The following is a 12551-nucleotide window of genomic DNA, read 5'->3' as shown; positions in this document are numbered from 1 at the left end:
ACAACTTTAGCTGCGTTATCTCATTTAAACCTCACAACTCCTTGGGGTTAGTACCATTACTGTTAGCCTTATTTTACAGATAGGGAAACTGAGGCCTAGAAGGCTTAAATAGTGGTGGAGTTGGAATCCCATCCCAGAGTCATCTGAGACCCTGATGTCTTAACCTTTTAGACGCTTCTGCTTCTCTTTTGTAGCACTCCCTAGGCCTGTGAAACCACACCCAGCTCTGCAAACGCACCAGCCTATGTCATTCCAAGACTTTGCTCGTGCCTCTGTTTTTGCCTGGAATGCCTCTTGCCCTCAAAAATCTTCCTGCTGAACACACAATTATCTTGTGATCTAATGAAAGTGTTCTCCCTTCCATGTAGGCTCCTCCCCCAGACAGAATTAGCCACCACATTCTTTGTGCATATACAGTGTTTCATAAACACTTTCATAGTCCTTGGAGCACTTCAGATCCTTATCTGGTGGTTTCCCCCTAAAAAACTGTGTTTCCCGGGGATGACAACCGATTGACCTCTGTAATCAGAAACTTTTGCTGAGCCTGGCATTCATTCTAATGTTGGAGGAAAGGTAAGTAAAGAGGAAGAGGAAGGGCCGGGCACAGTGGCTCACGCCTTGTAATCCTAGCACTCTGGGAGGCTGAGGCGGGAGGATTGCTTGAGCTCAGGAGTTCAAGACCAGCCTGAACAAGAGGGAGACCCTATCTGTACTATAAATAGAAAGAAATTAGCTAAAAAGCTAAAAATAGAAAAAATTAGTCGGGCATGGTGGCATGTGTCTGTAGTTCCAGCTACCCAGGAGGCTGAGGCAGAAGGATCGCTTGAGCCCAGGAGTTTGAGGTTGCTGTGGGCTGGGCTGACGTCACAGCGCTCTAGCCCAAGTGACAGAGTGAGACCCTGCCTCAAAAAAATAAAAAATAAAAGTAAAAAAGCAAGAGGAGGAGGAAGGGAGAAAAGAAAAGGCAAGCATGAAGACAGACTCTTCAATGTGAGACATCCCAAGGCCATCTGCCCCTCTGTAAAAATCTTGCGTTTTATCTCACTGTAAAATTAACCCTTACTACCCCAACAACGCTTAATTTGAGGATTGTTCAACAAGCACTTAAGCACTTCATGAAAACCAGCTGAATGGTTCCCTTCCTCTAGCCGTCCCTCTCTCTCCTCCTGCACTCTCTCTCCTCTTCTTCCTATCTAGCCCACCCTCTCTTCGGCCAACATCTCCTCTCTTCATTCAAGGACTGCAGACAAAAGACAAAAGTCAGAGAAGAAAAGAAAACCTCAAAGAAGGAAAACTAAGTGAGCACCTTGTCTCAGAAGTCACATGGCAGAAAGCCACCGGGGTAGCTGTGAAGAATAGAGAGGGCTGAGGGAGGTCCCCCTATTGCCTCAGAGACCACTCACGGGCCTGAAGACCTGCTTCTGTTTCAGGTTTCCCAGATAAGCCTCTGCAGTGGACAGCAAGGAGATGGAAGTTGCCAGATACTGGCCTGGATTTGGCAAGACATAAATGAATCACTTGGGAAGGAGCACTGGGATGGCTTCCTGGTTCATTTCTGTTGTGCACCTAGACTCCTAATCCAAAGGCCTAGGACAAGAGGGGCTGCTGCAAGAACATGCACAGTGGCTGGGGGAGGAAGGGGATGGCGAACGGGAATGATCAGCCACATCCGCCTGGGAGCAAAACAAAACAGAACCAAACCTGAGTAGTGACTTTCATATGCTCCTGGAATAGGAAAGGCCTTAGCCTGAAGCAGGCTCATGGGCACCTGTGCCAGCCCCTGACTCCACTCCACCCCTGCCAAGTGTCGTGTGCACACGTCTGTTTGCTGCTCGCCACCTGGGCTTTCCCAAGCCGGGTAAGACCCGTCTTGGGTGTCCAGTAGCCCGCTGGGGGAGTGGCACTACCAAGCGGGGTCACTTGGTTTTCTGTCTGGGATCCAGACAGCTGTGAGAGTAAACAAAGTAAGGGGTGGGGGAGGATGAGGAGACGGGAGAAGAGGTTAACAATCTTACCACTTCCTGGCCCCCACGCCACCTCCTTTTCTTGTAAGGACCCAGGGAGCCCATGGCTGCTAGACTCCCAGACCAGGCCGGACACAGTGGGCCCGAGGGCCCAGGCTGACCTGCGCCAGTGTGGCTCAGCACAGCCCCGGTAGCACCGTGAGGAAGGTAAACAGTTCCTGTTCTCTCCTCTCCACCCCCGACCTTTTCTGTGATCCTTTCAGCCTTTCCCTGGTGTTTCCTCCTCCCAGCGCCCATTTCTCTTCCACTGCCTGAGTTTGTTCTAACAGAGAACAGGAATCTAATGATCAAAATCACACTAAGAAGTTAATAGGCTGGGCGTGGTGGCTCACGCCTGTAATGCTAGCATTTGGGGAGGCTGAGGCTGAGGCTGGGCAATGTAGCAAGACCCCATCTCTACCAATGGAAAAAAAGTTAATGTTACCTGTGGATTACATGCCCCAGGGGTATGTGCATTTTGAATTTTGAAAGAAAAAAATGTGGGTGGAGATAATGTGGAGGCTGAGACACTTCTAGTGGTCTGCAGATTTTAAATTACGTCTTTCTGTATGCAGGCAAGCCCTGGCTGGCTGGAGATGGGTGTGGGCCAGGCAAGGGAGTGAGAAATTCTGGGTAGAATGAAAGGACCCCTCAGGGAAGGAAGGGCCCTCCCCCGTGAGTCTCCATCCCAGGATCATGCTGTGCATTCTTAGCCCTAGGTGGACCCAAACCCAGGAGATGGGGGGCAAGCACCCCGGGACTGCTGAGAGCGCCTCACAGACTGTGTGCCCTGGTGCTCAGCTGCAGACTGTGCCCAGCAAAGGGGCCACACCGCCTTAGCTTCTCCTCCAGGCTCTCTCCTTCCTGTTCCTGCCCTATCATGGGTTCACTGGTCAGGGTTTGGATTTGGGAGTCAGATGATGTTCCCGGAAAAGGCAGCGGGTGAGTGACGGAAGCTGGTGAGTGACTGACGAGGGGATTGGGGGAAAGACTGTTTACTTCCTCTTTTCTAGTTAGCTGGGTTCCTTTAGGGTTCCACATATCTGTGGTGACTGGTCCCCTCTAGTGCTGCATCATGTGGCAGCTGCTACTGCAGATGGCTCTGCTAGTTCTGGGTAAGTCAGGGGCTCTCTGGCTGAGGGAGAAGCCCAGGATGCCCTGGGTGGCTCAGAGACTCCTCCACAGGTCAGGGATGGGACTCAGGACAAACCAACTGGGGCTTCTGATTTGGGCATAGTCATGAAGTGAAGAGGAGCAAGGTCAGTTACTTCACCCCTCTGGGTTTCAGTCTCTACGTGTAAATTGAAGAGCTTGGACTAGATGGTCCCTAAGGTCTGTCTCTTCCAGTCTGCTATTCCAGGGTTCCCTCCTAACCCCATGAGTTTTCATTTTTACCCTTTCTGGGAAGTTTGGGTTGAGGTTGTTTCTGTGCTTGATTCAGGGAAATTCAGTCAGTACTTTAATTTGTGAGTTTGAACAGGAAACAAGGAGTAAGAGAATGGTGTTGAAAGTAGGGATTCAGGTGGCTGGTGGGGCAGGAAGCATGGACACTGGAGACCAGAGATCAGGCAGCAGGAGAGGTATCCACTAGAAATCCTGATTCTTGGGAATACCAGGCTCCTGGGGCAGAGGCAGGTAGGGAAGTTTTAAACTCATTTGACACTCCAGGCACGCTGATCTCCGCTCTTGCTCAATATTTGATTCATTCTTTTTTTCTTGCAGTTTCAGCTGACATGCAGGCTGGTGAGTTTGCTTCATGGTCTTGGTTTGCTCAAATGAGGCACATATGGGTGCAATGTCCACAGGACATCAGGAAATGTCCGTTGCATGGGAAACTGCTGATGGATGTGAGCAGGAGCAGCCCCCCAACACAGTGGGTGTGGGCCCTATGCTGCTCTGGCCAGTTTTCCTCAAGATCCATAGAAGGCTTGGCCAGGCGTGGTGGCTCATGCCTATAATCCTTGCACTATTGGGAGGCCGAGGCGGGAGGACCGCTGGAGGTCAAGAGTTCAAGACCAGCTCTGAGCAAGAGCGAGACCCCGTCTCTACTAAAAAAAAAAAAAAAAAAATAGAAATAAATTAGTTGGACAACTAAAAATACATAGAAAAAGAATTAGCCAGGCATGGTGGTGCATGCCTGTGGTCCCAGCTACTTGGAAGGGTGAGGCAGAAGGATTGCTTAAGCCCAGGAGTTTGAGGTCGAGCTAGGCTGATGCCACGGAACTCTAACCGGGCAACAGAGTGAGACTTTATCTCCAAAAAAAAAGAGATATGTAGCATGCCAAAAATGGGGCAAAGATGCTCTCATACTGAGTCATCAAGTGTGGGTTTCCAGTGGGCTCACACTGGCTTTGAGCCTCCCTGGGAATGCCAGCACGGGGCCTGCTCCTCTCCCTGTCCTCATACCACGTTCTCATGGCTCCTCAGCAGATCCCCCAAAGGCTGTGGTGTTCCTAGAGCCTTCATGGGATAGGGTGCTCCAGGGCGACAGCGTGACTCTGAAGTGCCAGGGGGACTACGCTCCTGGAAACACGTCCACAGAGTGGTTTCACAATGGGAGCTTCATCTCAGGCCAGAACTCAAGCTACTTCATTGAAGCTGCCAGAGTTGAGGACAGCGGAGAGTACAGGTGCCAGACATCGCTCTCCATGCTCAGTGACCCAGTGCAGCTACGAGTCCACAACGGTGAGTCGGTGAAAAGGAAGAGGGGACGCACCAATAAAGGGGTGAAACAAGGCACCCTGACATACTTGGGAAGAGCCAGAGGCTGGTGTTCTTGGGGATTAAAATTAAGGTGATGATTAAAATTAAGATGATGTTCTTGGGGGTTAAAATTAAGGAGATAATCTGTGGTCCCACTGAATGATATCAGAGTTATAGTCCTAGCTATAAGTAGGCATTAGGCAAAATGTCAAAGCCTGCCAAATAATAGATATGGGTCCATTGCACTGCCCTGCACAATTCTAGAAATCACCACACACATCGAATGCATGAATAGTGTGAACGTGTCATCTGGAGGTCAGGACATGATAATGATAGCTACCTCCCAAATCATCGCTAATGGTCTGGCATCATCTCTCTCTCTCTCTCCCCTCCTCCTCAATGCCATACTCAAACTTACACTTCAGTGTAAATTTGGCAATTTATACCTTTCCCAATGGAGATATATACATGCTGAGCTTGCATATTAATCATGGAATGAAAGTCTTTGTATACTAGTAACAGAATCTAGGCATCAGAATCAGGTAGGGGAAATATTTTGGAGGAGGGAATCTTTCCTGGCATCCCTAGAGTCACACCCCAAAGCCTGGTAACTGCAGGGTAGCCTTGCAGGCCCGACTCTACTTCCATGGCTGCTGCATTTGTACAATGTCTATGGGTGGAACAAGCCTGGAGAGGAAGGTGAGCATAACAGAGTTGGATCTGCAACAAAGTTCAAAAGAATTGAGCCTCTGAAGTTCCTTTTCATGGTTCCTTTGTCTCTGACTGTACCATCCACCTGACATGGTCCTCACTCTACAGAGCTACAAGAAGAAATGTTAATTATTTAGCTAGGTGAGAGATGGCACCCAAGATCAATAAAATGGGGATTTACCAAGAGGAAACAATAGAAAAATCAAGTCTGGGAGTTGTTAGTTTGCCTTGAACTTGGCTCTAGAAACTGGCTTTAGAAGTCTAGTCAATGAGGGCTGTATTAAAGTGGGACCATGAGAGTTAACTTCATCAGGCAAACTCCTAATCATCCTTCAGCACCCCTTTCACTTATCTCCTCCTCTGAGAAGCTTTCTTTGCTTCTTGCTTTTTTCAGGCAGAATTTCTTTTTTTTTTTTTTATTTTTTATTTTTATTTTTTTATATAGCCCGCCATTGTTGCCTATCAGGCAGAATTTCTTTATCTCAATCTTGTTGGCCTTGCAGTCCTTTGATCTCAGCCTGTTGAAGCACTTATCACATTGTATTGTAATTATTTCTGTGTGTGTGTTTCTATGTCTAGACTGTAGATTCTTTGAGGTTAGGGACCATGTGTCTTGTCATCCAGCTGTCTCCAGTCTGCACAATGCCTGGTACATAGTGAATGCTCAGTAAAGTATTGGTTGAATTAATATATATAGAGAGAGAGCAAGAATCCATGACAAGACAGATTGGAATAGGAATGTTCCTCAAAGGCCACTGGACCATACATACATATATATATATATACATACATATAAAATATCAATCATAATCTTATGCTAATAATGATCCATCTCTCTCTCTCTCTTTTATTTTTTTTCTGAGACAGAGTCTCGCTTTGTTGCCCAGGCTAGAGTGAGTGCCGTGGCATCAGCCTAGCTCACAGCAACCTCAAACTCCTGGGCTCAAGCAATCTTGCCGCCTCAGCCTCCCAAGTAGCTGGGACTACAGGCATGCGCCACCATGCTTGGCTAATTTTTTCTATATATATTAGTTGGCCAATTAATTTCTTTCTATTTATAGTAGAGACGGGGTCTTGCTCTTGCTCAGGCTGGTTTTGAACTCCTGATCTTGAGCAATCCTCCCACCTCAGCCTCCCAGAGTGTTAGGATTACAGGCGTGAGCCACCGAGCCTGGCCTGATTCATCTCTTTGCCAAAAAAGTAAGTGGATATATAAGCACACGGCCTTTTTTGAAAAATAAAGTTTTGTTTTGTTTGAGACAGAGTCTCACTGTCGCCCGGGTTTGAGTGCCATGGCATCAGCCTCAAACTCCTGGGCTCAGGCAATCCTCCTGCCTTGGCCTCCCAGAGTGCTAGAATTACAGGCGTGAGCCATCACATCCATCCCAGAAGGTAATCTTTATTGCTTATTAAGATGCATTACTGGCCAGGCCTAGTGGCTCATGCCTGTAATCCTAGCACTCTGGGAGGCTGAGGCAGGAGGATTGCTTGAGCTCAGGAGTTAGAGACCAACCTGAGCAACAGCGAGACCCCATCTCTACTAAAAATAGGAAAATTAACTGGGCATCATGGTGTGTGCCTGTAGTCCCAGCTACTCAGGAGGCTGAGGCAGGAGGATCACTTGAGCCCAGGAGTTTGAGGTTGCTGTGAGCTAAACTGACGCCACGGCACTCTAGCCCAGGTGACAGAGTGAGACTCTGTTTCGAAAAAAAAATTTACCTTCTGTTTGGCAAATCTTCCTGGTAGAGAACCTTCATCAAAACATATTCTCCCAATTTTGTTTAGCATGAGGTAGTAGATTTTGTTTCTTAAATTATTTAAATTACAGTAAAGTTTGTTTTTTTCTTATTACAAAAATCATTCAAGTTCAATTTTAAAAATATATAAAAATAAAAAGGAAAAAATTAAAAATATCTTTGGTCCTACTCCCTCAGAAAAAAACTCTATTAATAGGCTGGGTGCGGTGGTTCACACCTGTAATCTTAGCACTCTGGGAGACCCAGGCGGGAGGATTGCTCAAGATCAGGAGTTCGAGACCAGCCTGAGCAACAACGAGACCCCCATCTCTACTAAAAATAGAAAGAAATTAATTGGCCAACTAAAAATATATAGAAAAATTAGCCGGGCATGGTGGCACATGCTTGTAGGCCCAGCTACTTGGGAGCCTGAGGCAGGAGGATCACTGGAGCCCAGGAGTTTGAGGTTGCCTTGAGCTAAGCTGACGCCATGGCACTCTAGACCAGGCAATAGAAGTGAGACTCTGTCTCAAAAAAACAAAAAACACCCTATTAATATTTAAGTGCATATCCTTCTTTTTTTTTTCTGTGCATATATACTTTTGGTATTATGCCTTTTTAATTTATTGTCTCATAAGTGTTTTCTCATGCCATTATAATATTTATCTTTAATATCATTTTTAATTATTCAGGTCCCTTCCTGACTATGACTTCATGTTCTGTCTGTGTGGAGTCTGATCTCTTGGTGAAATAGTTGTGACAACAAATTTCCTAGTGATTTAAGAATTTTTCTCAGGCCAGGCGTGGTGGGTCACGCCTGTAATCCTAGCACTCTGGGAGGCTGAGGCAGGAAGATCCCTTTTGAGCTCAGGAGTTTGAGACCAACCTGAGCAAGAGCGAGACCCCCTTTCTCCTAAAAATAGAAAAAATTAGCTGAGCGTGGTGGCATGCACCTATAGTCGCAGATACTTGGGAGACTGAGGCAGGAGTATCTCTTGAGCCCAGGAGTCGGAGGTCGCAGTGAGCTCTGACAACACCACCGCACTCTAGCTAGGGCAACAGAGTGAAACTCTACTCTGTCTCTCCAAAAAAAAAAAAAAAGAAGAATTTTCTCTCTTGCAGGCCATGCTCAGTAACGAAAATGGTTTCACTGAGGCCCTTCGGCCCTTCAGAAACCACTGATTCCTGCCACAAGCGCTACCAGTCATTCCTTTCCCTCCTGACTTCTCCGCTGAGTGCCCCTTCATGATTTCTGTGGCCTCTTCTCCGGCCACTCAGTCACCTTATTGCTAACTGCTGTAGAAGTCTTTCAGTTTTCCTACGACTGCCTATTCCTTCTGAAATCTACCTTTTCTCGAATGGGGCGAATCATCATTTTCAAATGTAATTTTTACTCTTTGATTCAGAATATGCTGTGACTCCTTATTGCGTGTCATAGCAAATCCAAGACTAGCACTTAAGGATTCTGCAGTTATCCCCAACATTGCTTCCCAGCTGCCTCATTACTTAGTCCCTCTGCTCGAACCTTATGCTTTGATTGTGTATGTGTGTGTGTGTCCCTCTTCCCCACTAGATAAAAGGTCTTGGTGTGACTTGAGTTCTCTCGCAGGGCCTAGTCAGCCTTTCCCCAAAGGGAGCTATGTAGGAATGGCTTCCAGTCTGGCTTTTCCTGATGTCCCAGGGTTTGGGGGGTGAGTGTCCCCTTCACAAGAGCTCTGCACTAAGAGCCGAGGCCCCCGGGGCCTGGGGTCTCTGTGTCTTTCAGGCTGGCTTGTGCTCCAGGCTCCTCGGTGGGTGTTCCAGGAGGGGGAGCCCATCCACCTGAGGTGTCACAGCTGGAAGAACACTCCTCTGCGTTTAGTCACATATTTACAGGATGGCAAAGGCAAAAGGTTTTACCATTGGAATTCTGAGCACCACATACCAAAAGCCACACCTCGTGACAATGGCTCCTACTTCTGCAGAGGGCTTGTCGGAAAGAAAAACGTGTCTTCGGAGACTGTGAACATCATCGTTCAAGGTGAGACACGTGCAACCCTAGAGGGCCCACAGCCCCCTGCGTGTGGAGCCTCCCCTCACACTGGGAAGATGAGTCGGGAGGAGATTTCCAACTCTTCCGCAGACTTCTTTACATAGGTTTCCCCACTGCTGACCAGCAGAGACCTGACAAGCCCTGATTGCTGGGTAGGTTTGCAGTTCTGTTTCAGCCTCTTGCTTAGAGGTAGCTGAGAAGTGTCATTCACTCTGCAGTGTGATAACAGGAGCAGAAGCCACACCCCCCCATAACAATAATATACATAACAATAAATATACCTGTCCTTACCCCAGCCACACCCATGATGTCATGTGTCCCTATTATGCTGTCCCATCTTCACCCTCATACAAGTCTTAGCCAAGAGATAAAAGGGCGGGAGCCCTTCATCCCCTCACAGAAATGGCTCGGAAGCTGACTTCCAGCTCTGCAGCTAATTGCCAGCGGGTGAGCCACTTAGTCTCTCTGAACCCCAATTTCTTCTTCTGAATCAAAGGGAAGCTGACATTTAGTGGGCACTTTTCACTGTGGTAGACATTGGGCTAAACAATTCTTTACATGCACCTAGTTTGATCATTGCCCTTCACAACATTATGAGATAGGCAATATTGGCTCCATTTACATGGAGTAACTCAAGTGCAATAAATAAGTAAATAAAATTTGTCCCTAAGGTCACACCAAAGACCTTGAAACCTATATATTTAACCATTAGGTAAAATGAAAGAATTTAACAGGCACAAATATCCTATGTTGGAATTTTGGATCCCATTAAGTGACCCAGAAAACATCTCTAGTTTCTATAGGGCCAACCTCCAGGGTCAGAGATCTGGCGTGGTATTCCTGGACTTCTTTCTGGAACTGGACCAAGACCTAAATTCTAAATAATTTTCATGTATAAAGGCAGCAAAACGCCTTTTGAGATTTTGACAAAACAATTCCATAATTTGTATAAAAATAATTTAATTACACTTTAAATTGAAAGTAAACCCTCTCAAATGGTTAGGGAAAGAGAGAGAAAATAATGAAGCTAATGGGGTAAAATGCAAACAATTAGCAAATCTGGGTGAAGGATATATGAGAGTTCTTTATACTATTCTGGTAAATCTTCTCAAGTCTGAAATTACATCAAAATTAAGAGTTAAAAAATTGAAACTAAAAGTCCATAAATTTGTCCCAGTTTATAGACAACAGCACTGACTGACAATTTCATAATTGTCACACAACACCCAGCTACCACCTAACTTGCTAACATTCCCTGTCACATCTCCATCAAATAAGCAGAAGCAGAGTGACTCTGCTCAGACAGCACCAAGATCAGGAGTCCCTGGGAAGAAGCAAAGGCTTCCCTGAGACTCCCCACCATTCCTGCAACCTGTCTCTTGGCAGGTGTCAGGAAGACTCTCCGCAGGTAACCTCACTATGCCCAATTTCTGCCTTAATGACTGTCATTTTTCTCATACCTCTACTTGTCCTACTAGGCTCCACAAGTCTATCTGTCTCACTGCCCTTTCCGCCTTGGCATCAAGTCGCTTTCTGCCTGGTGATGGTAATCCTGTTCGCAGTGGACACGGGACTGTATTTCTCTGTGCAGAGAAAGCTTCGAAGCCCACCAAGGAACTGGAAAGACCACAAATTTAAATGGAGCCAGGACCCTCAGGACCAATGACCCGTTATCCCTTGGTGGGTAGTAAGAGCAGTGGCAGCAGCATCTCTGAACATTTCTCTGGATTTGCGACCTCATCATCCCAATTAGGCATCTCTGCGAGCAGCAGGAAAAACACAACTCAGACCCTGGGCTGAGGGCCCCCCACCCAATTCTCTATTTTCTCCTGATCTCCAATGGAAAGGAAGGGCCTGGGATCTTCAAGTGAAGCCCAGTGAGTAGCATCGTTCTGAGGAATTGAAGTGTCAAGGCTATACAACCACTTTCTCTGTCCCAATCACTCCCTCACAGCGAAGCAACAGCACAGGCTCTGGTTGGTGACCTTTAAATGTATAGGAGTTGTTCCTAAAGAAATAGACCAGCAGAATTAGTGGTGGAGCAGAGCCAGCTAGACAGTGGTCTGCATCTATTGCTGCAGGGCTGTTTGCATTCAGGGGATCCCCAAACTCCAGACGAGAGTGTGGGAACTGCTGAGGATCTAGAGGATTCTGCAGAACCAGTGAAGGGAATGGGAGAGGAAGAGCAGGGCAGTCCAGGGTAGACCAGGGGAAGTACTCCCCTCTGGGCCCAGAGAGAAGTCTGTCTGCCTAGAACACGAGCCCTGGTGGAGGTAACAGGAAATCACAGAGGTGATGCAGAATTGAGTTTTCCAGGGGAGTCTCTATCAGAACTGGGATGGTCTGCAAGTATATACTGATGAACTCTCTTAATGCTGTGAGCAGAAAATGGTCCTAGGAAAGGGACAGGGGATTGGAAAAGAAAGCACACAACAAACCCTGTGCCTCACTGCCCCAGCTTAAGCTAAGTGAACAGATATCTCAGCATCTAAACTGAGAAATGATATGCAAGAGTCAACCATAAACACACAGGAAGGAAAGGGCAGGGGGGTGAAGATGCCTTTGTTGCCCAGGACAGTAAGAATTAGAGAGGAGGGGCAGGGACAATAAAACCAGCTTTTCTGTTTCGGTATCTGATTCAAGTATAGCTTTGATTACTTCATTTATCAAACATATGTTGGATAACCAATGCTAAATGTAGTGAACTCTACTGAGTAAATTATGAAACTTTGAAATCCCTCAGCATGTCGACACCAGTGGAGTGGGAATGGAAAAGGCAATTGCTGCTCATGGAGGAAAGCTTTCGCTATCTCTTTCTGTTTTAGAAGTTTCAAACAGAATATTTCTTGATTCCAATAAAGCATTTTATAATATCTTGCATGCTACTCTTACAAGATAGGAAAAAAACGTGGTAATAAAACATGAGTGATAAAATCCTTTTTGCTCTTTGTCCAAAATTCTATCAGAGATTGGTTTGGATTGATGAGAACCCTGCCCCTCTCCCCTTTTAGCAACCATCTCGCCACAATTCATATGAATTAGCCTGCTTGCTTTCCAAATCTTCCTGAGACGACTGGTTGAAGGGGCCTTTTTGTGGGCAGTGCAGGATAGGAGGGGGAGTGGGAATTAAAGGTAGTTTTAGAGCACTGGGGCAAGTAGGAAAAAGCACAGCAGAGCCAGGAGGTAGAGGCCAGGGCAGAGGTAGAGGGTCAGCCTGATTGTGTGAATCAGAGCTCGATAACAAGATGATTCAAGCTAGGTATAGACGTAAATGTTAGATGAGATTCAGACATGAGACAAGTGTATTTGGAAACCGTGGACATTCAAGTCACATTTATTTAGTACTTACAATGTGCCAAGTTTGAG

General features: G+C 46.6%; 1 protein-coding gene across 5 annotated transcripts; it reads left to right on the top strand.

Annotated features, from left to right (window-relative positions):
• Positions 1 to 2035: 2035 nt before the first annotated feature.
• Positions 2036 to 12119, top strand: LOC105873562 (low affinity immunoglobulin gamma Fc region receptor III-A-like). Of its 5 annotated transcripts, none has more exons than XM_012768606.3 (6): positions 2036 to 2171; positions 2717 to 2945; positions 3726 to 3746; positions 4434 to 4688; positions 8919 to 9173; positions 10664 to 12119. In XM_012768606.3, exons 2-6 carry the CDS (start codon positions 2921 to 2923, stop codon positions 10849 to 10851), a joined length of 744 nt encoding a protein of 247 aa, XP_012624060.2. In that variant the 5' UTR covers positions 2036 to 2171; positions 2717 to 2920; the 3' UTR covers positions 10852 to 12119. The 5 variants fall into 5 exon arrangements, with proteins under 5 accessions (XP_012624060.2, XP_012624059.2, XP_012624058.2 ...); XM_012768605.3 differs by having other exon boundaries at positions 4431 to 4688; XM_012768604.3 differs by lacking the exons at positions 2036 to 2171; positions 2717 to 2945 and adding an exon at positions 2963 to 3118.
• The last annotated feature ends 432 nt before the right edge of the window (positions 12120 to 12551 follow it).

The sequence above is a fragment of the Microcebus murinus genome, chromosome 2, assembly GCF_040939455.1.
Source record: "Microcebus murinus isolate Inina chromosome 2, M.murinus_Inina_mat1.0, whole genome shotgun sequence".
Classification (NCBI taxonomy): domain Eukaryota; kingdom Metazoa; phylum Chordata; class Mammalia; order Primates; family Cheirogaleidae; genus Microcebus; species Microcebus murinus.
This window is presented reverse-complemented; position numbering and strand designations above follow the sequence as displayed.